The sequence below is a fragment of the Amia ocellicauda genome, chromosome 21 (genome assembly GCF_036373705.1).
Source record: "Amia ocellicauda isolate fAmiCal2 chromosome 21, fAmiCal2.hap1, whole genome shotgun sequence".
In the NCBI taxonomy this organism is placed as follows: domain Eukaryota; kingdom Metazoa; phylum Chordata; class Actinopteri; order Amiiformes; family Amiidae; genus Amia; species Amia ocellicauda.
This window is the reverse complement of record NC_089870.1, coordinates 16,605,253-16,629,943: the sequence shown is the minus strand read 5'-3', so window position 1 is coordinate 16,629,943 and position 24,691 is coordinate 16,605,253. Positions and strand designations below refer to the sequence as shown.

Here is a 24,691-nt window from a genome sequence, read left to right as displayed (position 1 = left end):
ATTGCTGTAGGTTGTAGTCTTGCATGACTTCTTCCTTCACTTAAATGTGGTCTGTCATGTAAAGTCAAGGTCAAGATGGATAGAAAGAGAACATTTAGTAAACCTGAGAAACTAAATATTTGTTTACATCAAATGCAGGTTTCTACATTCTCTGCACATGTATTTGTATTTTAGGCTGTTTGAGGATAACGACTGAGAATCAGGGTACTGAGGCCTTTATTCATTGGTTAAGGAGATGCACAGTCAGAGCAATTTAATTTCCACCTGAAAAGCTAGTGTTCCTTTGTGTGAAGGGGAGAAAGGCTGGAGGGATGTTTCAAATCTGGATGAAAAAAAAAAAACATGGCTGTCTTGTTTTCCTAAAAGTGAAGTTAATTGTGCTTTCTCATACCCTTCACCTGCATTTTTATTCTGGCAGGATTTTGTGTGTGTGTGTTTTCCAAGCACTGCCTGCTTCCTCCCCAGGGCCCGAGTGCAGACGTAGGCTCACGTCACAGTTCTAATTTTGCTGCTGTTGATGCTGATGTTAAAAGAAGCCACCGGCAACTGCTATTTCTACTGTGTCTGCATCTCTCTGGGGCTGGCAGGTGGTATTAATAGAAAGAGTTATTTCACGCTGCATGATTTCACAGTAGGGAATCATTGTGGATTGTGGCACTATACTTTTGTGTGAAAGAAAGGAATTACTACTATCAAATCACATTGTGGCTGTCATATACAAAACAACAAGTACGCAGTTTGGACAGTCTGTTGGCCACAGGATTTGATGGATGGATGTGAAAGGAGTAGATGAGGCCTCCGCTTTGTTTGATCCATGTTAGCAGGTCTTCTGCTTTTGTCTGTGTTGTTGTTGCGTGTAGGTGTTGTGTTTGAGGGTTCTAGTCTACGTAGGTTTGGGAACGTTATTGAACTTTGGTGACTCTAACAGGCTGATGTGCTTGCTTCTTGTGACCAGAATTCACAGTTTAAGAGCCAGTTCAGCAGAAAGTGAAGAGATACTCTAGTAGCTTGCAATTACCCAAGGTTGTTCTGTTTGTCTGAATGTGGTTAATGTGGTAAGCGGAAGAACTGAGATCTGACATAGAAAAATACGTACATATGCATGCTTCTCTTTTACTCAATCAACGGCATGTTTCTGCTTTTTTTGACTGACTGACGTTTGGAAATCAACAGATAGTGACTTAAAACGCTCAATAGAAAAATATTGTCCTCGTGATTGAAGTACACAAATACCTCTCCGGTGTAATAATTCTAGGGTCATAAATTCATAAATGCTAATGAGAAATCAGTAGATTTCAAAGCATTGTGAAAAGGAAGGGTGTGTGTCTGATTAGTGGGCTGTTTGGTTGCAGCTGTGAGAAGTCTGTTCTGATATTGCAATCTTTGTGTATAAGAGGTCACTGCCCTACCCTTAGCTACTCACACACTACGCATTTCCTGTGTCAATACAAGGTTAAGGAGAAGATTACATAGTAAAACGCCAAGCCTCTTTTGACACGGAATGCAGTTACCTATCATGTTCTTGCAATAGTCTGGTCTCATTACCGCTGTCATAATTAGGAATGCCCTAGAACTATTTCTTATTGTCCTTCAGTAGCAGCTGATAAAGTATCCTGCAATCTTGAGGCTGCATATTAAACCCAACAAAACATTGCTTATGATTCTCTGAAAGTAAACCTGGCAGGATATAAACTACAAACACTGTTTTCTTTCCTTAATAGTATTGTCTACAAGAAAAGGCTATACATTAAATGTTTCCATATGCTGCCAATTCATCTGGGCAAGGTCATAATGGTGTAATGAATAAAATATGCAAATACCTGAAGAAACAGACATATGGTAAACATACACAACACAGGAAACATTTCCTTAACAGTCTGTTAGTTAGTGACATCATTATGATTGAATCACTAGGTGTCTGTTTCTTTTTATTGTGGGAATGATCAACATTTACTCATTTGCCACTTAGACAAAAGTTTACTCTACCGCGACAGTAATTGAACGAAAAACAATAATAGCTAACTAACTCTATGTAGATATAACTGTATCTTTTCTAAATGCTGTTTCACATTAACAGGTTTATGATCCAAGCAATGTATTTACATTAGTATTATATTCTTATCAGTCCTTAGGTAAGTCATCTTCTATAACCAGACACAGATGTCTGAGTCAAACATTTTTTGTAATAGTAGCCTAGAACTAGCTGGAACCTGTTGTACTGATCAGGGTGAGCTATATTTTGTCCCACTTAGCTTGGCGAATAATATATATCTGTTTACTTCATTTTTAAACTACACCTTGAAGTTCTCAAGGAACAAATGTTACTCATGTTTTGGGGGATTTTCCAACCTTTTTATACACTGTGTAGGAAAGGTTATGAACAAGACAGGAATATTAATCCTAGAAACCAATCCAACACTTTAATCACTGTACTTTGACAATGCTATTCATCAGAATCTTCTGTTGTTACTCTCAATTTTGTTTGCACCAGCATAATGGAAATTAAGTTAATGTTGTAATTTCTGGTGAATTTTTCAAATGTAAGAAAAAGTGCAATGTAAACTTCCTGTCCTTTAATTTTTCAATACCATAGAGTTCACAATGTAAATTAAGATTCAACAAAGCCCCAAAAACTGTAGAATAACAGCTATATTATATTTAACATGTGTTACTGTATATTTGTTTACAGAATATTTTAATTTGGCATTTTCCTTTTTTGATAGGGTGAGACTTAGAACACAGTTGTGATTTTATTCTACTGAATTTTTATTTCACACATTTCTTTGATTTAGTTTTTGAGTTGAATCTTTCACATCATTTCTACCATACAGTCACTGTGCTTTAACAAGGTTCTTGAAGATGAGCTTCAGGCTGATGGCATAAAAACCTATAAATTATTCAGGAAAACTGTTCCTTTTAAATCACCTTAAGGAAGAGCACTGACAAAACACGACTTTGCTCTTACAACTGTGGCTAACCTCATCAGCCCTCTAGCTTTTTCTCTCCATCTATTCAGCAGATCAGCAGGGAACAGTGATGTCCATTTCTCACTCTGTACATTTCCTTTTTGTTTTTTGTCTGTGTATATAGGTTTTCCTGTCCTTGATTCTGACTCTGCCTTTACTCCAGCTGAGTGTCTCGAGTTTTGATACCGAATTTCCTTCTTTTCTATACTGCTGATGTAGTGTATTAATATATATTTATATATATATATATACATATTATTGTTTATGTGTTCATCTATTTATTGCATACTTGATCCGTCTCATTAAAGTTGTGTTGGAGACAATAGCATCAATAAGAAACAGAAATCCCTTCAGCACACTGTATGTCTCTTTATTCCTTCATAAGAAAGCTAATGTTCCAGTTTTAAAATCCTCATCAGATAAAAATAAATAAATGTTAGCTTTTATAAAGCAATAAGTAATGATTTTGCATCATGGAGTGCGTGGGTGGGTTTCTGTTTTTTAAATTACATTATATTTTTCAAGGCTTTGTTTCTTAAATTAGCCTAATTCCATTTTATAAAACAAGTGTATAACAAACAATAAGATAAGCCTTCTTTCTATATTTGAGTGCCAATTTTGTTGTTGTTCGATAAATCATATCTTACAGTTTACAATATTCTCCCAATCTGATTTTTTAGAAGTACTATACTGCTTAAGGAGCAATTTAGTATGGGTATAAATAAACAGGTCTGCATACTTCATGAAAAAGCTCATATGTGTGGACCTACCTATGAATTACTGAATTGTCCATATAAGATGCATATTTAGAAACTTGCATAATGCAATAAATAAAATATGATTGAAATGAATCTGAAAATATATCATCTAGTGCATTAGCTCTCCCCTGGTATCCTAGAAACAGCTTCAAGATGGGTTCTCAGCACAAACAATATTGCTCTAAGTTCCATAAATATCCATGATGACGATCTTTGGTTTCTGAGTGTGAGCTGAGCGAGGCTGTGGCTTGGCAGTCAGCCCACCACTGAAATGCAGCAAGCGAGAGCTACAGTTTACGCAGGAGCTCCATGGAGCAGTGACTCGTATAACCTGACCCACACTAAATCCCTTTTAACTTTTTCCTGTACATTTCATGCAGTTTGCAGGCCTATAAATATCCAAAGATGCTTATGAAACAATTTCAAATAGAACTGTGTGTTTTACCATCAGCAATCCTAGATGTTTATTTTAAACATTCATTCAAGAATAAACACTAATGATGACCACTGTGTATATTTGAGGAAAATACTATTGTCACAGAATAAGGCTATTCATTAAACCACACCTTACATTTTAAAATTGATCTTCAATATTTATATGGAGATGCTTGAAAAGAAAACAAAAATGTGTATTAGTCTAGATGTTACTTTGAAAGTTTTTACTGGAAAAACTGATTGCTGATTTTAAAATTGATTGTATTTTAATAATATAAGAAATAACCATGCATGCTGTATCTTTTTTGGATGAAGACAGAACAATAACATGGAAAAGTCCATGAATCATAAATACTACTCTCCTTGAGCACTGGCTGGAAATTCACTGCTCTTAGCTCTCTGTGCAAATATTTGCATTACATTTTCCATTACATTTACACACAGAAAAGCACTTAAAGGCTTTCATCCTCTATACATATATTTTTGGTCTCCTCAAAGGTTTATTGCCAAATGTTTTTTTCATTGTCTTAATAAAGCATTTATCCCATCTTCAGTGTTCTCTTCATGACTACATTGGTTGCTTTACACCTGGGAAGGTACATAGTTACGTCATTTGTGACTCTCATTTTTCCCCTCCGAATCTCAATATCTAAAATGGCCAAATTCAGAATGAATTATTAAGAAAATGTATGTTTTTGAACATCAAATCATTTAACGCAAACACGTGGAAAAAAAGAGAGAGAGAGTTTAGCTCCTAGTGCAGACAGCACAGGTTTGAGAGACTGATTCAGTTAGTGGTCTCTTCAGACAGGCGTGGGGCTGGCACTGTTTGATACTGTGTTTCAAATCATTTCAAATTTCAGACTATAATGCTTTAATGTGCCTTCCATAGGTTTCTAACTCCTTGCTCAGCAGTGAAAGGAAGAAGGGTCGTATGTAGATGCCAGGAGACTTGGTCTGTCTGCCAGTGCTGTAGGTAATTATAGTATAATTTTCTTCTCTGAAAAGTGACCCTAAGAAAGTATGTCACACCTTGTCTGGGTACAGTGGTGTGTTGCTGAGGAGGCACTGACAGCCCTCTCCCAGCAACGAGGGACGATCTCGTAGAATATTTCATTCATTTGCAAGAACGTTGCAACACATAATAGGAATTATGGTTCTTTTTCCCTTCACTACACGGGTACATTTTCCAAGAAAGTAGAAAATGGTCACAGACTGATACAAAACAGTTTGTCTATTATGTAGGCCTATTCTCATCAACATAATAAAAATACTAAATTCATAGTTTCAGCGTTGAGGGTGGAAATAAAAGTTTTAGGATGGTCATATGTAATGGTGAGGGTAGAACCTTCAACAATTGTTTGGGTGATGCATCTCGCTTTAGGTACTTCATATAACCTTTGAAGTAAGAATTGGTTTGCTTTTGTTGTTGGAAAAATGTGATCACTTTAGAAAACGCATGCATTGACTTCGGCACATCAACGGCTACTAAATCACTACAGGTGTATTTTAAGAATAGTCCTCTAATACAATGATCCTAGCAACAGCACTCCAGGAAAAAGAACCATATGTAACTATAAATATTCCATTACCATGACAACCACACAGGCGGTTCAGATGTTGTCTTCTCGCGATATTTGGCCGTCATGTTATGTTACATAGCGACTGGTGATGAAAACAGCTCCTCCGCGGTGGGGACGGCGCATGTGGTGATGCGCAGCCCGGCGTATCAAGTTGCTAGAAATTTCCACCACAGTTGAAGTCAATAGTCATATCTGTATATGGGCACGGAAAGCAGACGTCATGGCGCTGGCAGAGCAGGATTATGTAAAGACACGCATTGACGTCAGTGCGTTGACGTCGTGCGACAGCCATAGAAACGGAACAGCAAACAGTGTGAGAGGCGGAGCGGGCTGGACCAGTGCTGCCTGCAGACGGGATTGCTGCTGCACTGGTTTCCACACTTTTGCAACATATTTTAATTGCCCATCTGCCAAAGATAACGAGATCACTGCTGCAGGAAAACCGTGTAAAATCGCCTTCCGTTATTTTACTACAAAACGTCGGAGAAATACATTCTGTTCCTTCCAAATATTGCCCATTTAATCCCAACACACACATGAACTAGAATAAATCAATGTAAAGTCTATTAGGTTTCATTCATCCCCCAAAGGATTTATAGTGTCAAGAATCGAAGATACCAATTTAAAACCACAATAAAACAAACAGTCTTCATTTCTCTTTGCAGATATTTATTGTCTGTTATAACAGGCAACCAGTGCGGTTGTGTTGAGGTTTAACCAATTTTAAACCTTCCAAAAGTAGAAAAATAAAATTAAAAATATAAATATCAGAAGTTAGTTTCAACAATTAAAACACAAAACGTTTTCACAGAAAACTTTCATACTCCGATTTAGACCACTCAGACCATGGTTTTGACAAAGCACACCATTTATAATTATCACAAACATGAAATAGTGTACAACAGTAAATTGTCCATCAGCTAGAAATCAAACGGTCGGGTTATTTTAAATCAGTTCACTATTGCCATTAAACACATTAAGTCTGCTGCACTAATACAAAATTTGAAATATCTAGCACCAATAAATTGAAAATAAGTAGTACAGAACATTGCATGATTCAACATGCTTTAGACAACAGCTTTCAGGATATTTTGTGAATTTAACAATAAGCATGCTTTTTGCTACATACTTGGAAGAGGCAAGTATGGTTTAATATTTAAAGGATAAAAATAAAAACCTTTTAGGTATGTCCATGCCATAGCCCTAGGATCATTGTACCCTGCATCACATTAGAAATGTAGTTGGAAGTCCATAATATAACTAAAGTTTCCTTACAAGGCAAGAAGGGTGGGAGAGCTAAGAGAGTCAGATGACTGATCATTGCTGCTGCTACCTCTTTGAGTTACTCCACAGTTAGGCAGCGACTCCGATTCAGGGTAAGTGAACACAAAGGAAGACGTGTAAGTAGTGCAGGATGGGGTGCAGGTTACTACTGGGGTGCACAGAGGCTCCAGGTCAGTAGTTCCTGGTGTGTAAAGTGGTTCCCATTCAGGTGCATAGAAGGAACTGGACAAGTCCATATCTGGGACTGATCGTGCCGTTTCTACCGTGTTCTTCTTGAATGATGCAAACAGATCAAATGATTCCTCTTTTAATTCTAGGGAGCTGTCCAAATCTGACATTTTCACCGTTGAAGCACAAGCTTCTGAAGCCAAGGGAAAGAGGGATGCTTTGGAAGAGGTAGCCATAGACTCGGTTGAGCTGGAAGCCTCTGGAATTGTGTTGTGAATCTGGAAACTTGAATCTTCACATATGCGTAGAGGAGTGGAGACTGTGGTGTCTGGAAATCTAGTGTCCAGGTCTGTGGGAATCTTGCAGGCAGGCTTATGTGCTGCCAAGATGAACTCCAGTTTCTCCTTTTCCTTCATGAGATTGGCAATTTCAGTTTGCAGAGCAGATTTCTCATCCTCCAAATTGTCAGTTTCCTAGCAAGGAAAGGAAGATGCCATTTAGTTGGATATTTTCGCAAAGTATATTATATACAGCATTGTGTGATATTGAGCCTATAGTTTAATCATTTAAAGCAATACTTACAGATTGCAGGGTGTCAGTGAGTTCTCTCCTTCTATTGCGGCACTTTGCTGCAGCCATTTTATTCCTCTCTCTCCGAACCTTCCGTTTCTCTTCTTCTTCAGGCGAAAGCTATACAAGAAAAACAAATTCTTAAATTTAGATCCTACGATCATTCCAATGTCATATTTTCAGTCAGTTCACTTGCCCTCTACAGGAACCGACTGCAGGTCTCTCTGCAGTGGTGCTATATATAGAAAGCTATTGCAGACTCTTCATGACCTGAATTTCAAACAGGAGCCTCAGTAGGAGGCAGTGATGCTGCATAAAGCATTCCTATTTCTTGTGAAGATATATGCATGTTTAAAATATTACTCTGGTGATTTTTCTATTTTTGCACAGAGAGAATGAGAAGTTAGAATTTCAAGGTACCTGTTCAATTTTGCCCCTCCTGCCAGTGCTGTGACCTCTGGTTCCAGCAGTTGTGATCATCCCTGACCTGGAGTACACAGGGCTGGACCCCTGTACACCGTAAGGGTGGGCTCTGCTGTGGGATGGGGCCACAGAAGAGATGAGAGTAGTTGGCTGGACCATCCACTGCAGATCTGGGCTTGTAGAAATGGCCGTGACAGTTGGGATGAAAGAGGCACTTGAAACCGTCAGATCAGTGAAGTCCTGTATCACAGGGGAAAGAAAAAAATTCAATCAAATGATCTGCAATGTCAATTCTAATGAGAAGGAAGATAATTTAGGTTATTGCATATTTAAATTCCTACACGCGAGTGTTAGTGTTGTGGAGAAGTTATAATCAGTTACTAAAAAAAAGTTTTATCCCATGTACACTACTAAAAAGGACATTTATGACGTCACTAATGACGTGGAACTCTGCTCCGGAGTCTCCTGAACGACACACGCTCTCCCTGCGAGCCGGTGTGGACAGTGCTGCAGCAGCTTCTTATATCCGACATGCCGAGTGAATGCAATACCTGATATGCACAGAACTGCCTAGTCTTTTGCCCTTAGTTCAAAGTAAATCATAAACGTCCTTATTGTTAAATATTTTAAATGCAACCATAAACGTCTGCACGTTTATTGCTTCATGCAATGAACTACCCAAGATCAGTTTAAAACGTATTCTGTGCGAAACACGAAGTCCACAGTTAGAGCTGGTGTTGGCTAGATGTAGGAGTTAATCGCTGAAGAAGTTGGCGGTGGATCTTCCTCTTACCTGAGTCCCGTTGGGCGGCGAGCCCATGCTGGAGTAGGAGTCCGCCGGAGAGTGATAATAAGTCAGATTGTCGCCGGCTGGGGACGCCGTGCTGCAGCGGGAGGAAGAGTCGCACTCAGTGCCGAAGCCCGTATACATCATCGCGGTCACAATCTGAAAGCAAAACTTGCTTGAAGATCTCAGACGAAAAATGACCGATCGACTTCAGCTGTCAAAACTGACTTTCTTCAGATTGTTTCAGAGTTGGCTGTCGTTTCGCGCAAACAAATGCTCTCGCACTGTCCAATGCGCCGCTGTTCTTTGCTGGAGGTTTATCTGACAGCTCTGACAGTCTGTCGTGCTTTTATACTATCGTGCTGAGGCGGGGAAAAAAAAGAAACATGAATGAAAAGTGGTACGACCCGATAGGGGACGGGTGAATTCGTCTTACAACTAACGAAAACGTAAAATTCGACTAGACACCGTTATAAAAGTAGTTTTCTGTTAATTTGAGATTATTATAATAATTACTTTTATTTTTAAACGAAAATATGTATAATACTTGACACAGTGTGAAATATATGTATTTTTTGTTACCACCCTGTGAAAATGGAACGTTCTAGAACAGGGGATCCCAGTACGTCATTATCCTTATATGGAATGCATCCTGTACACGGGCGGAGCAGTTATGGGAATTGTACCCTGCCACAGAAACTGTACCGTAAAACCACTCTAATTGGCTAACATAGGATCGACGTAGGAATAGAAAAAAAAGGGAAAAAAGCAGTGGATGGGAGGAGAAAGAGGATCAGCCACCGTTGATTTAGATTAGAGCACTGTGGGGAAAGATCATTTCATGAAAAAAAGGGAATTCAGTTATAAATAGCAGTTGTATTGGTAAAAATAATATCCATGGTTACATATTACATTTCTAGTGTATATTTACTAGACTTTTTATACTGAAATGTTATATAGTATTGCAACACGCCCAAAGGAAAAAAGGAAAATAAAATCTTCCCATAACATTTTCACATTTTGTGTTCAAATATGTATACCCATTTATGGTTTGTGAATGCGATGTTGACTTTGGTGGTACAACTGCGATAGTTATGTTAATTTAAATGAATATTATTCGTACATATGGGTGTACTCCACTGGGGATTTGCATGTTTACTTTACAAAACAGACAAACATTGCAATGACTAACACTATGATGATGATGAAGTAGTGGAAGGAAGAAAATCTTCAACAACAACAACAACAACAAGGACTTTGCAACAATGGAATAATTAAAAATTATACTACATTACCTTGAAAAGATGCACTTTGATTAGTTACACAACATTATGGAATCCATTCACTAGCAAATGGGAAGCAGGATTCAGTGGGATTTTATTTTTTTGCATGACTTCAATTAGTTGCCTTCAATTAATTAACTTCTCCAAGAAACAGTCTTGGTGAGGGAGCACATTCCTGAAGTATGTTTTTTTCACAACAAACACATTTCATCACCAAGGTAGACATACATCTGGATGCCAAGCCTGTAAGCAGTTATGTAACACCTGTAATGCAAAGGAGATGCAGGTGTTTAGCCCTAAGGCTGCATTTGTACGTACATGAATTCTGCAAGTGGGTGTGTCTGTTTGCCAGACAAGTCTGACCTAAACCAGTCTAATCTTGCTGATATTAGTGTTTTTCTACTTGGTTCCATATTTGTCTTGATTCATGAGGTGTTTCCCTTTTAGGGAAGCCCTGCTTTCAATATTTCTTTTCTGTTGCATAACTGGTTTACACTGGCTGGAGTTCTTTCTTTTCAGCAAATGTTTACGTAGCATGTACTAGATAGACACGGTGGTTCTCAATCCTGGTCCTGGGGACCCCCTGTTCTGCTGTTTTTTGTTCCAACCTTCACAATTGAGAGCTTGGTTGCAACACAAACCACAAGGGCAGGGCGTCCCCAGGACCAGGATTGAGAACCAGTGAGATAGAATTATAAATATACAGGAATACTCCAGGGAGGTAGATAATATAGAAAAAAGATAGATAGATAGATAGATAGATAGATAGATAGATAGATAGTAAATCACTGAATTAATTATATGATAGTATTGATATTTAAAATATTATTAAAGTAATCTCACTTAAACCATTCTCACTGTTGTGGGCACTGTTTTCAAAATGCCATTTTAGATATCCAGAAGAGAGGGAGCTATAGTGGAATATAAATAGTAGCAGAAGTAATATTTGTTGTTGTTATTGTGCAGTGTTTAGACAGATGATGCAATAAAAACAGTGCAAGTATTCAACAGAGTAGTATAACTCGAAATACTTTCACTAGTCTCATCTTAAAAGATACCATGTATTTCTCAATGATATACTATGTATTGTTTTTCTTTTTATATAATGTTGTATTCTCAAGTAAAACCATTACAAAAGTTTTATTTGGTTGCCAAGACTAAACCTGTCGTCTCAGCAGATCCCAGGGGTCAGGTTTTGTAGCTCTTGGTATTACCTCGTCTGTGTTTATAACAAATATTGTGTTGTCATAGTAACGCCCCACCCCCCGCGTCACAGACGTTTCAGTAACCATGCAGAAGACGGAACGTAAACAGTAAGCAGAGGTGGAGCGTCAGTGGAAGCTCACAGCTTGAAACTTACTTTTACTTTTTCTTTAGTGTTTATGAAACAGTCCCAATGGGAAATAAACAATTCACAGAATACACTAGAAGGGAAACTTTCTCCACTCTGACACGCTGTTATATATTGAATTATCGAATGTGTTGGCTGAGAAAGTTACTGATTCTCAAACGTTTTCAGTTACTTTTTCGAACTTCGATCTCCGCGTTATTCTGCACGGTCTTAGACAGTATCCGTGCCGCGGCCTAACAGTCTTGAATGCGGACCTTCAAATAAACGTGTTTTATTTGTGTGTGTTTTTCAGAACAATTGAAAAACATTACATTTTAAATTATGTCTGAGATGGCCATGCTTTAACAGCAGGGGACCCCTTCTGACACTTCTGCCAAGTTAGAAGAAGTCTAGCCCTACAACATTCACAATTCCCATTCATCAAGTCATTGAACACTATACATAACACAATTGCATATTATTATGCATACAGCCCTCCCATACATATATATTATTGCGTGCAATTGCGCGTTTAACCTAAATAATATGTATGCCAATAGAAATATAAATCCATCCTTCCACGCAGTTCAATAACCGCTTTATCCAATACAGGGTCACAGTGGAAGTATACATCAATAACAAACTACTATAGTTATATGGACTATGTGGAGTCTATAACTCAGCTTTAAACTATGTCATATCAGCAGTGACAGAGCGGTATAAAACTCAGTAACAGAATTAAGGAAGTCTGCATAGAATACTTGTATGTAATTAATGTCTGCAATGTGTCTATAGTTACAGACGCTAATTGTCATATACCTGTTGGAATGTCATGACTTGTGACGTCACTGTCGAGAATTCCTTGTTTAAATAACGTTGTGTGTTTTGATAGCACTAAGCAGACTTCACCCCCAAGAACACATAATTGAAGCCAGCTCTCGCACAATCACGCTCTTTTTATGAATAATAATAAAATCTTCATCATCATCATCATAAGATATGTTGGTTACGTATTTTATATTTTTGTATCCTATCACTGTGACATCCAAATTGGCTCAAACTGGCACACACATTGTTTGGAGATAACTGATAACTGTGAAATAAACAGACATGTGATGATGATTTCATAGCCAGCCCACAAATGAATGAAAGAACGGGGGTCACCAGAATCGCCGCGGAGTGACCTTTGTCCTACAGAAGATCAAGCCCGTCCCTGTGACCGCCAGCTAGTGCAATTCCCGGCAACTGTCGGCCATGTGAACAGGATATACCTTATAAGGCACACAAACGCTGCCGTGTGATTGGGCGGCCTGTCTTCACTGGAGCTGCTGGCTGTGCAGGGCGATTATCTCACGACTGGGATGAGATAATGAAGCTGGTTTGAGAAGGGGCAGCATCTGGGCAGTCATTCCCAAAAGCACTTTTCAAATTACCGTAAGCAGGCACGCTCTCTACAAATCCCATTGTCAGTTGCTGGCATATTTTTATACCAGCCTTTGTTGCCCCCATCACACTGTTTTGTAAAACTTTACCCCCCCCCCCCCCCCCACACACACACACACACACACTCTGTGACTAATTGTTTCATTACAGGGTTGTTATACACATGTATGCATTCGTCTCAAATCGTGGATACCGATCATTAGGACCACTTTAATAAGGAGTTGTTCGCGATGAGGTGCTTTTAGTTATGACAATAAAGGCAAAGGAACATGGAGAAGTGAAAGTCAGAAAATGCATTTGCAGTAACAGTATTATAATTGTATTCTAAGGGTTTTTGGTGCAATACTTAATATGACTGAGGAACAATTGATGAATGAAATTTAAAAAAAGAATATTATTTGTCTATTTAATTTAATATAATAATAATAATAATAATAATAATAATAATAATAATAATAATAATAATTGTAATTATTATTAATGTATTTTGATGCTGACAGCCTGACGTGCTGTCTTAATATTACTGCTCAGTGGTGATGCTTTATTCATTTCTCAAAATCATGTTATTCTAATACAATGTACTATTTATTGTGCAAATGTAATCAAGTGTAGTCTGTTTTTTTTTTTTTGTTTTTTTAACGTACATTTACATATAAGACATGCATTGTGCTTTATGAAAAGGATATTGTCTCCAGTGCGTGGGTGTAGCATCTGTAAATACAGTATTAAAACTGACATGTTTCACGTGACAATGTGCACACACTTTCCCTTCTCAAGAGGGGGGCTCTCATGAGGCAAATGCTGTGGGTTAATGAAAAATATTGAATGTAATTAAAAAATAGATACATTACTGCTTGAATATGAATTGCACAGATGTACCACTGCCCCGTCGATAAGCTAAGTGTTTATTTTTCACAACTGCCACTCCCCCCCCGCAGCAATGGTACAGCCTTACCGCACCGATTTCATTCATAAAAATCTGGCACAGTATAAAAGGAGGAGCCAGCAAACTCATCCAGCAGTTACCGGGTATGGGAACCTGGCAGAAGGACTACTGAGCAATCTACGAAGATTTTAACCAAGTCTGACTGGAAAGGGACATCTTGGCTTCTAATATTTTATTTTTTGAATACCACCAGCTTGCTACAGTTTCGTTCAGACATGTTTCCAAACTTTAGCACCGAGTACGACTCTTCTTCCCGCGGCAGTACGGCATCTCCTGCCGGGGACACCCTTCCGTACTATCAGCCGTCTCCCGACTGCTTCACCAGCTCCTCCGCCTCTCCGATGAATAACCAACAGGTACAGCAACGTCTTCTCATCGTCTGCCAAACCATGCTGTCCGTTTTATAAAAATGCACGACAGTTGTTCAGCTCCTGGTGTTACGTTTGTGTGTGAAGGGATGTGTGCAGTGCAGAGATTAATATGCGTCTTGACAGATTTTCTAAGGAGTTTTGCACATCTTAAATACAGCACTTTCAGGATTATTGAAACATGTTCGCTGTGCTTGCAGGGGGACAGGGTTTAATGGCTTTTCAGGAATAAGACAATACATAATACAGTACGACTAGTAGCTGTGAATTGGAGGAATAGGGGTATTTTTGCTGCCCGTGATCTTGAAAGCGAGACTGCATATTTGTACAGCGGTTCATTGAGAAAAAAATCATTCAGGAGACTCCACGGCAGTGTGGCGTCAGATAGACGTCAGCAGCCTTTATAAACCCCAATATCTGGAAAAGGGAACACATTCGGTCGATTACAAATAATATATGTATGAGACATTGTTGTTTTAGACCAAATAATTACAAATAACGTATAGCATGCAAATATATTGTAGAATCTTTCAAGAATATTCATTTTATATAAATTGGTAACATTTGTAATTTAGGGGTGAATAATAGTTTTATATAGTACTGTAATAAGGGCACATTTTATTTTGTTATTATTTTAAATATTGATTAAAACGATGTTTCCATGCAAGCCTTCCTTATCAATTTTATTGTGTTTCTGCAGGAATTTTGCTCAGAAATGGATGTCTCTGCCTCCCCGTTTGTCCCTACCGTGACTGCAATTTCAACAACCCCCGATCTACAGTGGATGGTCCAGCCAGCAGTGATTACATCCATGTCTCCTTCTCAAGCTCGAACTCACCCCTATAAAGCACGGAGTTCCAACCAGGCTGTTCAAAAAACAACTGGGAACAGAGGACAAACCACTGGCAGAAAGGGGAAAATTGAGCAGGTAATCTTTCCTTTTCTGTGCAGTCCCTTTTTATCTCTTCTACATCATGTAGTATAATGCCTATGATTAATGTATGCTTGTTATTTTAATTAAACATTATTTGCATTGCAATAATTGCAGCAATTCATTGCTTGCACTAGGGAGCCTGGAGTTGGATATATGCCTTGCTGAGGTACCCAATTTAAATTCAGGTCATGAACAGTCTGCAACAATACTCTATTTTTAGAAGCACTGCAGAGAAAGAACGGGTTGCCATTCTCTTAACAGAATGAATTGATAAGGGAAGCGGAGGATTAAGAGATGAAATGTTGAAATTCTCAAAAATAATAATCATCATTTTTTTAAATTAAGCAGCTTTCCCCAGAGGAAGAAGAGAAAAAGAGAATCAGACGGGAGAGGAATAAAATGGCTGCAGCAAAGTGCCGCAACAGAAGGAGAGAACTCACTGACACCCTGCAAGCTGTAAGTATAGTATTTTCCATTTCTAAAAAATTATGTTCGTATATATTTTTTTAGACAATCTTATTTTGAGTTAGATTTTGCGTTGCTCACATCTTTATTTATTTTTCGGTAGGAAACCGACAAGCTGGAAGATGACAAGGACGCTCTCCAAACAGAAATTGCCAATCTTCTGAAAGAGAAGGAAAAACTGGAGCTTATCCTTGCTGCTCATAAACCAATTTGTAAAATCCCAGACGATCTAGACAGCATCTTCAGTGAGCCCATGGGATCCCCTCAGCTGATCGCTCCCGTGGAAACTTCCAAAATCCAGGAAGGAAACTCAGGAGATGCTTCCACACTGCAAGACCTGGAGATCTCCAACCTTCCCACTACAGTTATTTCAGGGAATTCAAACATCTTGCTCTGCTCCAGTGCCGAGGTGAACCTTTGTGATCTCGAGCCTTCCTTAGATCTAAAAGAGGAGCCCCTTGACAATCTTCTACCTAACATGGACAAGAACCCCATGGAGACGGCCAGATCTGTCCCGGACATAGACTTGACCAGCTCTTTTGGAGTGACAGACTGGGAAACCCTTTATAAATCGGTGTCCAATGACCTCGAGCCCCTCAGCACCCCAATAGTGACATCCACTCCGACCTGCGGCAATTACTTACCATCTTTTGCATTTACCTACCCAGAGTTTGATTCTTTTACTGACAATCTCAAAGGTGTAGTCGGCAAGACTGATTCTGCATTAGATATCCTGAATTCACCAACACTTTTAGCCTTATAATACAAATGTCTCTAAACTAATTGGACAGACTACATATATATTAAAATACTACATTCTGCTGGATCTGATATTGGCAATAATCTAAGCCTTTGATCCAATGGTTATACCCATGAAATGTTTACTGTGATCAAACCAGTATTAACTTCTTCCAGATACACTATGTAGCTAAAAGCATGTATAGTCATGTTCATGAGAGATTTTAACTATGGTCTGGTATTTAAAGCATGCAGAGCAGTGCCATTTATTTTAATGAGTTGAGAATAGCATTACCTGTTTTATTGGTGCTAGATCTTTTAATGTATTGTGAAGCTATTGGCAGATTGAGTACTGTTTTGTGTTTAAATAGCAATAGTATGTTACTGTCTAAAATGAATATAGTGTTTAAAGTATACATGACATGTACTGTTCTTGCATACCTCAATTTTCATTGTTCTGTATGTGATCATTGTTTTAAAGTGGTTTATTATATACATTTAATGAGTTTTCCATGAAAACATCTACTGTGCTTTTATTTATTGAGATGTATTTTATGACATAGTTTATTTTTCTACCTTAAGAGTTTTGACTTGTCGAGTACAAAAAAATAAGCATTGATTGCTTACTGAAAGAATATGATCATTAAATACATTTGACATGATATTGTGCCTGTGTTCTTGTAAAGTGCTCTTGAATTTCAAGGGGGTTACTATTGTTATCCAACAGATTTTATCAACAGAAGCATTCAGCTTAGTCATTCATTTTTACCACAAGTGTCAAACAAACCAAAACACCACAAAACAATTAATCTGGAATCTAAAATAAATCTAACCACCATAATAAATTTTTAATAGTCACTTATTTGCTTTATTGAAATGTAAACCATACCCTGCTAACACATAATGTTACTACAACATTGTAACAATGTAATTTACATTGCCAGAATGTTGTACAATGTTGTCACAACATTGTGTGTTAGCTGGGTACCTACTAAACTTGCGGTTTCATAGTGAACACATTTGTTTTTATTAAACTGCAGTTAAAATTAAGGGGTGGGGAATGTTAGCCATGTGCCTATATGGGTGTTTATGTAATAGTTACACCTGGGGCATGATACTACTTACCTGTAAAGGTGTTGTACCGATTGTATAATTTATTGTGTTTATTACATGCAGCAAAGCCCATTTCTGTAAATACAGTCTATATGAGAAAAAGTAGCAATACAGAGATTTTTTTAAATATATAGATATTTTTTTAACATTATGAACGTTTTTGTTCAAAACATTCACATCAATTAGCTTTTTGATCAAAACATGTCCTTCGATGCACATTTATTTGTATGGGTGTCTTAATTATATTTTGCAATGCAATCTGTTATAAAGCAGTTGCTTTTTTGACAACTGTGCAACTTTTGCTGATGAATAGTTGTTTGATGGACTGGACGTTTTGTAAATAACTACAAAATGTCAAATGATTACTAAAAACATTGAAGTTTAACTTCAGACTAGGAACACTGCAACTTTTATTAGAGCCCAGCTAGAATTAAAAAAAAGACACATTGTACAAAAAATGATACAGCACCTTTGACAAAACAAATGATTTAAGTCTTCCCCATGACATGGTATACAGCTAATACAGTATTTCAGACTACACACAGTATATTCATGCATTAAGTCAAATTTAATAACCAGAAACCAAGTATCTCAGTAGTTAATGATTTTCTCTAAGAGGGAAAGAAGTTCCTGTAAGAATACACATTTCTCTATTCCATCAATATGTTGATTTTAACAATTAGCATGCATCTTTTCAATTAAGCATATACTTTCACTATTTTATGAAAATATGGTTTATACAATTGCATACATTCTTATCACTTTGCACCGTCTTATTCTGTTATATGTATTCGAAGTTATTTGGTTTCCAGGCACGTAACGTAAGGAGGATGACGTCACAGCAGCGTTGCATTCCTTGGCGCGGCTAGGAACGCAACGTCTTACTTCCGTGCCCATATTTGGAAAGCTATATCGAGCGCTTCGGACGGTCGCAGCGCGCGGCGTGGAACGCTCAGTTACTGGATTGTTCTGGAATCCTGGGAGAGGATTCTAATCTCCGGGAAACCGACACATCAAACGGCACTTGTTTGCTCTCCATGGAGACCAGCTGAATGGGCTTTATCGGATGCTGGAATGGAGCAGTGCTACATTTTTTCCGGAAACAAAATAGGAAAGCTGGGATTGCTTTGTGTTATTTACGGGAAGCACATAGAGAAACTAAAACATTTTGATAGCGGAGGCTTTCGATCTTTATAGGATTGAAATACTGTCTTACCTCGATGTGAAATAAAACGTGTAATATAATGCTTAATGTAATATTGTATATTAATACCGTGGTGTTTAAAGCTGTGTTTGTTTGCGGTAAACCTAAAGCCAAAACATGCACAAATGCATACATGCATATTTACTTTGAACGGGAATAACTCCTGGAGATTTAAATAACAGCACATCCAGTGAATTGTTGCATTAAAACAATTACATGTATGGATGATATATCCGTCTCATTCATTTAATACCGTTTTTAAGATAGATGATTTATTAAGTTTCTGGGGCGTTGTGTGGGAGCGTTTGAACTTTGATACATACAAGTGTTTCAGTAAAGTGACCGATGAGACTCTTCTACACCACAGTTGGCAGGAAGAGGAGAGCAAATCGTGATCACTAGACGACTTGATCTTGACAGGAAGCTGACCTATGCTGTTTATTTTATTTTATATTATTTATTTTATGCCCCAGTACATTCCTGAACATTTTATTTTAATTATCAATTATGAGAGAATCTAAATAAAATGTATTTAAAACATCTGGCTGATGGAATGTTTGGGTTTCTTTTTACACCCGTTTCTGCTCCTTATTTGCTGTTATGTCTCTAAAGAAACACGAGTTTTTAAGCTCTGTTCTTATGTATGGTTAAGCACGGTTCTGGAACAGCTCTCTGGATAATATAAACCAGATGCAAGACTGAATACTGGCAGACTTCTTGAAGAGGAACCAGAATTAAACCAATACTATAGTTGCACGGCAAAGATCTATAGAGCTCAGTCTCACATGTACTGTAGACAGGAGTGCCCCCTCTTTTCATAAAGTTTACATTAGAAGTAGAAAGAGAAAGCATGAGACACAAGCTGAACATTTCACTGGAATGTGATGTGGCTTACCTCCATTTATGTTGTGGTTGCCCAGCATGTTACAATACTTAGTAGTGAGTCAGACTCAAACTCGTTTGCAAAGACACAGAGCATGTCTTCAGGCATTAATCAAGTTTAAAAGAGTAACGACTACAGTAATGTCTGTACTCTGTATGGCAGGGGAACAGGCTGCGATTAGAGTGCAGTCTTTTCTTATTGCTTCTGATTTCAGCTCCCAGTCCTTGTCACTCTGCACAGTCTATCAAAGGAAATAAACCCAACTGCAAAAATAAAGGTGGATTAATACATAAGGAATTTAGAGATAAGATGGCTATATCTGAAGTGTTACACATTTGGTATTAGGCACCAGTGGGTTATGAGGGTTTGGATTAATACATCTATTCTTCATTTAAAATCGCATGTAATGTATATTGAAATATTAGATAACACAATATTCAATCATTACCAAATAGAGCATCAAATAATTAGCTTAATTAAATAGAACAACAGTAAAATGGTTATATAAGATGGCCTCTCATTACTGAATTACAGTTCAGTCTTTAGGATACATTTTAATTGGACTTTATTTGGAGATTCTGCAAATAGTCCCTAACCCTAATATGTACAATGCAGCTCAAAGATTACTTCTGCAGTAGAACAAAAGAGCTGCAAAGTGAGTTTTTAAATTAAGATTGACTTTCTGAAGTGTTGATTTACATGCATTGGTCCTTTTTGAGCATTAAATAGCGCCCAGGTCAGAAATACAACTGTGCAAACTGTATTAATTGCAGAAATATTACGTTTTGTTTTTTTACATAAAGTAGTTGTATGATTAAATGCCCGTGAAAGCTTTCCTTATTAGCAAGAGAAAACAAGCATATTAAAAACTGTTATGTTTAAGCAAGCTCCTACATTGTAACTGGGTTACTATTGTAACTAGTAATGGATATGCATGTGCAGGCATAGTAATGTCTGTCTCTCTGAAAGAATTGCAGTGTTTAGATGTTTTACGAGTTAAAATTACATGTTGAGAGAAGAACTCCAGGCAGTCCACACTTTTCAGTTGTGCAGGTGGACTGGGCAGATCTCCTCAATTTTGGCTTTGTTTCTAACACTGAAGTGCAATGGCGGAGCTTGGTGGGCACTTTGGAATAGCAGTTGTAGGTATTTCGTAAATGTTCGGTTTCAAAATATGTGTTTTCTCCAAAAACTGTATGATCACTACCATTTTCAGGCTCTGTTGTAAAATAAATAGATTTTGTTTCACTGTTAATTTTACTAGGGGTATTCTCTCTGCACACATATCCAATCACTTATTTAGCTTAGTTACAACAACACTATCATTGATAGAAAGGTTATGAATCGTAAATGCTGTTCTTCTTTGTTTGATATTATTAGGCAGGAAAATATGTATCTGAATTAATGGTGTAGTTCCCCTCAGTTTCCAGCACATGATCTCTTGGTCTCAGTGTCAAGTGGTGTGGATACAGGCTTCTACTTGTATTTCTACAAGATACACCAATTCATCAGGACAGAGATCCACTCATAGTCTTTATATCTCAATGGACAAAGCTTAAGGAATACAACTGGAGCCCACAAACCTCTACCCCTCTTCATTTAATCCTGAATGTATAAAAGAAAATCCAGTAGAATGACTGTGGAAGTAGCATTAATTAATTATATTTATCTTTGTTAGTTTATCAACATGTCACTTTTCAGCTCATGGTAATCAAAAAGTGCTCATCTGTAATTCTCTTGGCAACAATCAGTCCGGATTATTTATATAGATATTTAATAAAGATAATTCAAAAACATAAAATATGGTAATCATTTTATTTTTTGTTTTCAAACTTGTGGTTAAATTAAAACCAGGGGCTGTCCCACAGTTTCATCTATGACTGGGGGGTGTAACTGGTGGTATTCTGAAAATATCATCCCAATGGAAGTAACGTGCATCTCGAGTGCGCTGATTTAGTGCTATGGTTCTGAGGTTTTGTTTTGAGGTTTTCCTGAGATCCCCGCTTTGACAGTGGATTGCCGCCAGTGCTGAGCGAGGAATGCAGTGAGACAGCCAAGGGCATGACTGTCAGATCTCTCAGAGACTCCCCCTCCCAGGCCCTGCTCCTGTGACATCATCCCCCAGGTCACCTGCAGGAGAACACAGCCGCTCGATCAATCACCGACTCGTCTGCTGGAAGTGTGGCAGATATTCGGTTACACTAGGACGTCTGTGACCTATTTTCAACTTTGGGTGTGTGTTGGTAGAAACAGGTAAACCTCCAATGTGTCAATAGCTTTCATAGCATATCAAAGCCTTGCTTAACAGAATTACCTTCTATTGGGATTGAAAGAAAACAGGAACACCTCCATAATAGTGCATTTTACAAAATAGCAGGTGTGTTATATACTTAAAATGTCCAGTCATTTAAAAAAAAAATCCACTAAGATGCCTGGGTAAAATGTATCTGATTTACAAATGCTTCAGCCTTTCTAATTTTTTCCTTGTGCTATAGATATTACCAGGATTTGTCATACGATCTGAGAGACGATTGATGACATCTTAATCAGAAGGGAAAAATTAGGAAAGCCTCTATGAGTACTTTAAAACTTCTGTTTCCTGTGTGTCACCTGATTGCAAAAATAGGTGGGGATAGGGTTAACCTGTTTAAATTATTTGGTTAGGTAAAGCCACTGCTATATATCAATGAGAGTTAAACGTTTTTTGTCTGTGTAGGGTTTCTACCAGAGGAAGATTGTCAGCTAAACATCTATCTAGTTTAATAATCTTTAGTCAGGCTCGGGCAGCTAAACAAATAAACAATGTGATTAAATAACATTCATTTATTTGTACTTTAACCCTGATGTACTGATCTAAGGCCTTGTATCTTAATCATCTCTAGGATGCTTCTGCCAAAAAGTAGTTCAAACTAGTCTTGGGTAACACTTTTGTTGTGACAAGTTAAAACATATCTGGGTGTGTTAATTTTCAGATACTGTTTTGACACGTCTTTATTAATAAAGGCACTATTATTAATACAGTCAAATGTCAGATCTTGAGTGTAAAGCACATCTTGAGTCTTTCATACTTAAATGTCTAATACTTTTGCTTAATCGCCCTCATACGATGGGGGACAGTAACAGCGGTTCTGTAACATCAATGATAACAAAAGCAAATTTGATTGTGCGTATGATTTTGTGTAAATGTGATATTATTTATTAGATACGGCATATGTACTATTTTCTTTACTTAGATGTTATGGCAGCTGGACCGGAGACACTCATGAAATGAAAGCGATTAGTGAATTATGAAGCCGATAGGTGAGTATGCCCAGGGCAAATAAACGCTTACCACAACCTGCTCTGCAAACAAACTCAGATAGGTACGTGTCTGCAGACTCCCTTATACTACATTGGCCTGTTCATTAGATATGGCCTACTTCAGACGATGAAGGGGTTGGACATCAGAGGTGAAGTGAGACTGGCACTGGGAAGCAAGGAGCAAGGTGTGTAGATAGCAACAGGAGTGAATGGAAAAGAGTTTAATGATATGTAGATATTGATTTGCCTGACTTTTTTCTTAACCAAAGAAAGATTGAGAAATGACAGAATTCCCCCCACATACTTTTTTTACTTTTTTATTTTTTAACTGTCTGAAGGATTTGGAAGAAATAGATTGAAAAAGAGTAAGGCACGTGAATGGCCTCATCTAGTGCATATGAAGGTATTTTTGAACAGTGGAAGCAGTGGGTGGAAACAATCGCGTTAAAAATAAAGTGTTAATAATTGTTGTGTCTGAGAGCTGTGGGCAGATGGTCGGTGACTCAGGGCAGGGAGTTAAAACCTGTTCCAGGGGTATTTCCCTTGAGCTGAACATTCACAATTTTGCTGTCTGCTCAAATCTGCAGTGACAGCACATTTTACACAACCCTGAGAATACAGTGTTGAACTTGTTTTACTTTATGAGTGAGTTTAAATAGCCATGAAAGAGAAGTTTGCATGAACCCAAACAACAATCCAAACACAGATTTTATGCGATTAATCTGAAGATGTAGTGTGTAAAGTGTGCAGCAAGATGCAGTTTTTAAACATTCTTAGGTTTATTCTCCCTATAATGACAGTTCAAGATAATGACCTACACACACAGCTCAAATAAACACAGCCAATTAGCCACAGCAGAATGAATATTCATTTTGGCTTGTACTGCATCCTCACATGGCAGAAATATGTCAGGCGCTGTTACTGTGAAGTTGGGTAGGATAGTGTGTACGTGTTAAACAGTCCACTGTTCACGTTCCAATGAGTCCAGTCAAAACACAGATCTCTCATCACATGATTGTGTGTTTCCTCAAGAGAAAAAGCGGTCAAATTTTGGCGGTACTCAAAAGAGCAAACTGGCTCTTTCCATTGTAATGTAAATAGCGCGAGCACACTGCCCAAGGGTGTAATGAGCATGTGCTGATGGTATTGAGATCAAAATGGAGCACTTTCATTTATATTGAACACATATTTTGTGCTTAACTTCAACCATTGTATATTTTCACAAACGTGCATTATTTGTGGGCTATTCATTTATCCTTTCATAAATGTAGAGGACTCAATTGCACACACACGAGGTGTTGCATAATAGTGGCTAATCCTTGTGGCTTCTACATTCATCAGCCAAACTGGCAAATTGCAGTTAAGTCTAACTTGACTTCGAGACGTGCATATGAAAAATCAAAAATCTGCTCAGGCTGTTGCACAAATTTTATTGATAGTAGTTCTGCTTTTCTTTCCCTCTTTGACTTATTTTGCAAGTAGATATGTATATTTAGACCAACTGATGCATACATTCTCAGAGGAACTGGACATAAGTCACTGAAAACTGCATTTAGATGTTCTATTTTTTATTTTTTAAGAGGATGTAAAGGTATATTTTGGTATGGACAGTAAGACATTTGTATGTACTGAATGGACTGTTACATAGACAGAAACCACAACTGTCTGGTCTACTATGGTGACAGTTTGAAGGAAGGACCCATGTCTAGA

The 24,691-nt window shown here is 37.8% G+C and overlaps 2 protein-coding genes across 3 annotated transcripts; one reads left to right on the top strand and one right to left on the bottom strand.

Annotated features, from left to right (window-relative positions):
- Nucleotides 1-6,394: 6,394 nt before the first annotated feature.
- On the bottom strand, nt 6,395-9,301 carry fosab (v-fos FBJ murine osteosarcoma viral oncogene homolog Ab). Its single transcript, XM_066695028.1, has 4 exons — nt 8,981-9,301; nt 8,185-8,427; nt 7,777-7,884; nt 6,395-7,667 (listed from the first exon to the last, which is right to left on the bottom strand). The coding sequence occupies exons 1-4, from the start codon at nt 9,119-9,121 to the stop codon at nt 7,014-7,016; spliced, it is 1,146 nt and encodes a 381-aa protein (XP_066551125.1). The 5' UTR covers nt 9,122-9,301; the 3' UTR covers nt 6,395-7,013.
- Nucleotides 9,302-14,036: 4,735 nt separating this feature from the next.
- On the top strand, nt 14,037-17,143 carry LOC136717408 (protein c-Fos). Of its 2 annotated transcripts, none has more exons than XM_066695026.1 (4): nt 14,037-14,332; nt 15,045-15,272; nt 15,624-15,734; nt 15,847-17,143. In XM_066695026.1, the coding sequence occupies exons 1-4, from the start codon at nt 14,192-14,194 to the stop codon at nt 16,504-16,506; spliced, it is 1,140 nt and encodes a 379-aa protein (XP_066551123.1). In that variant the 5' UTR covers nt 14,037-14,191; the 3' UTR covers nt 16,507-17,143. The 2 variants fall into 2 exon arrangements, with proteins under 2 accessions (XP_066551123.1, XP_066551124.1); XM_066695027.1 differs by having other exon boundaries at nt 14,038-14,332; nt 15,627-15,734.
- The last annotated feature ends 7,548 nt before the right edge of the window (nt 17,144-24,691 follow it).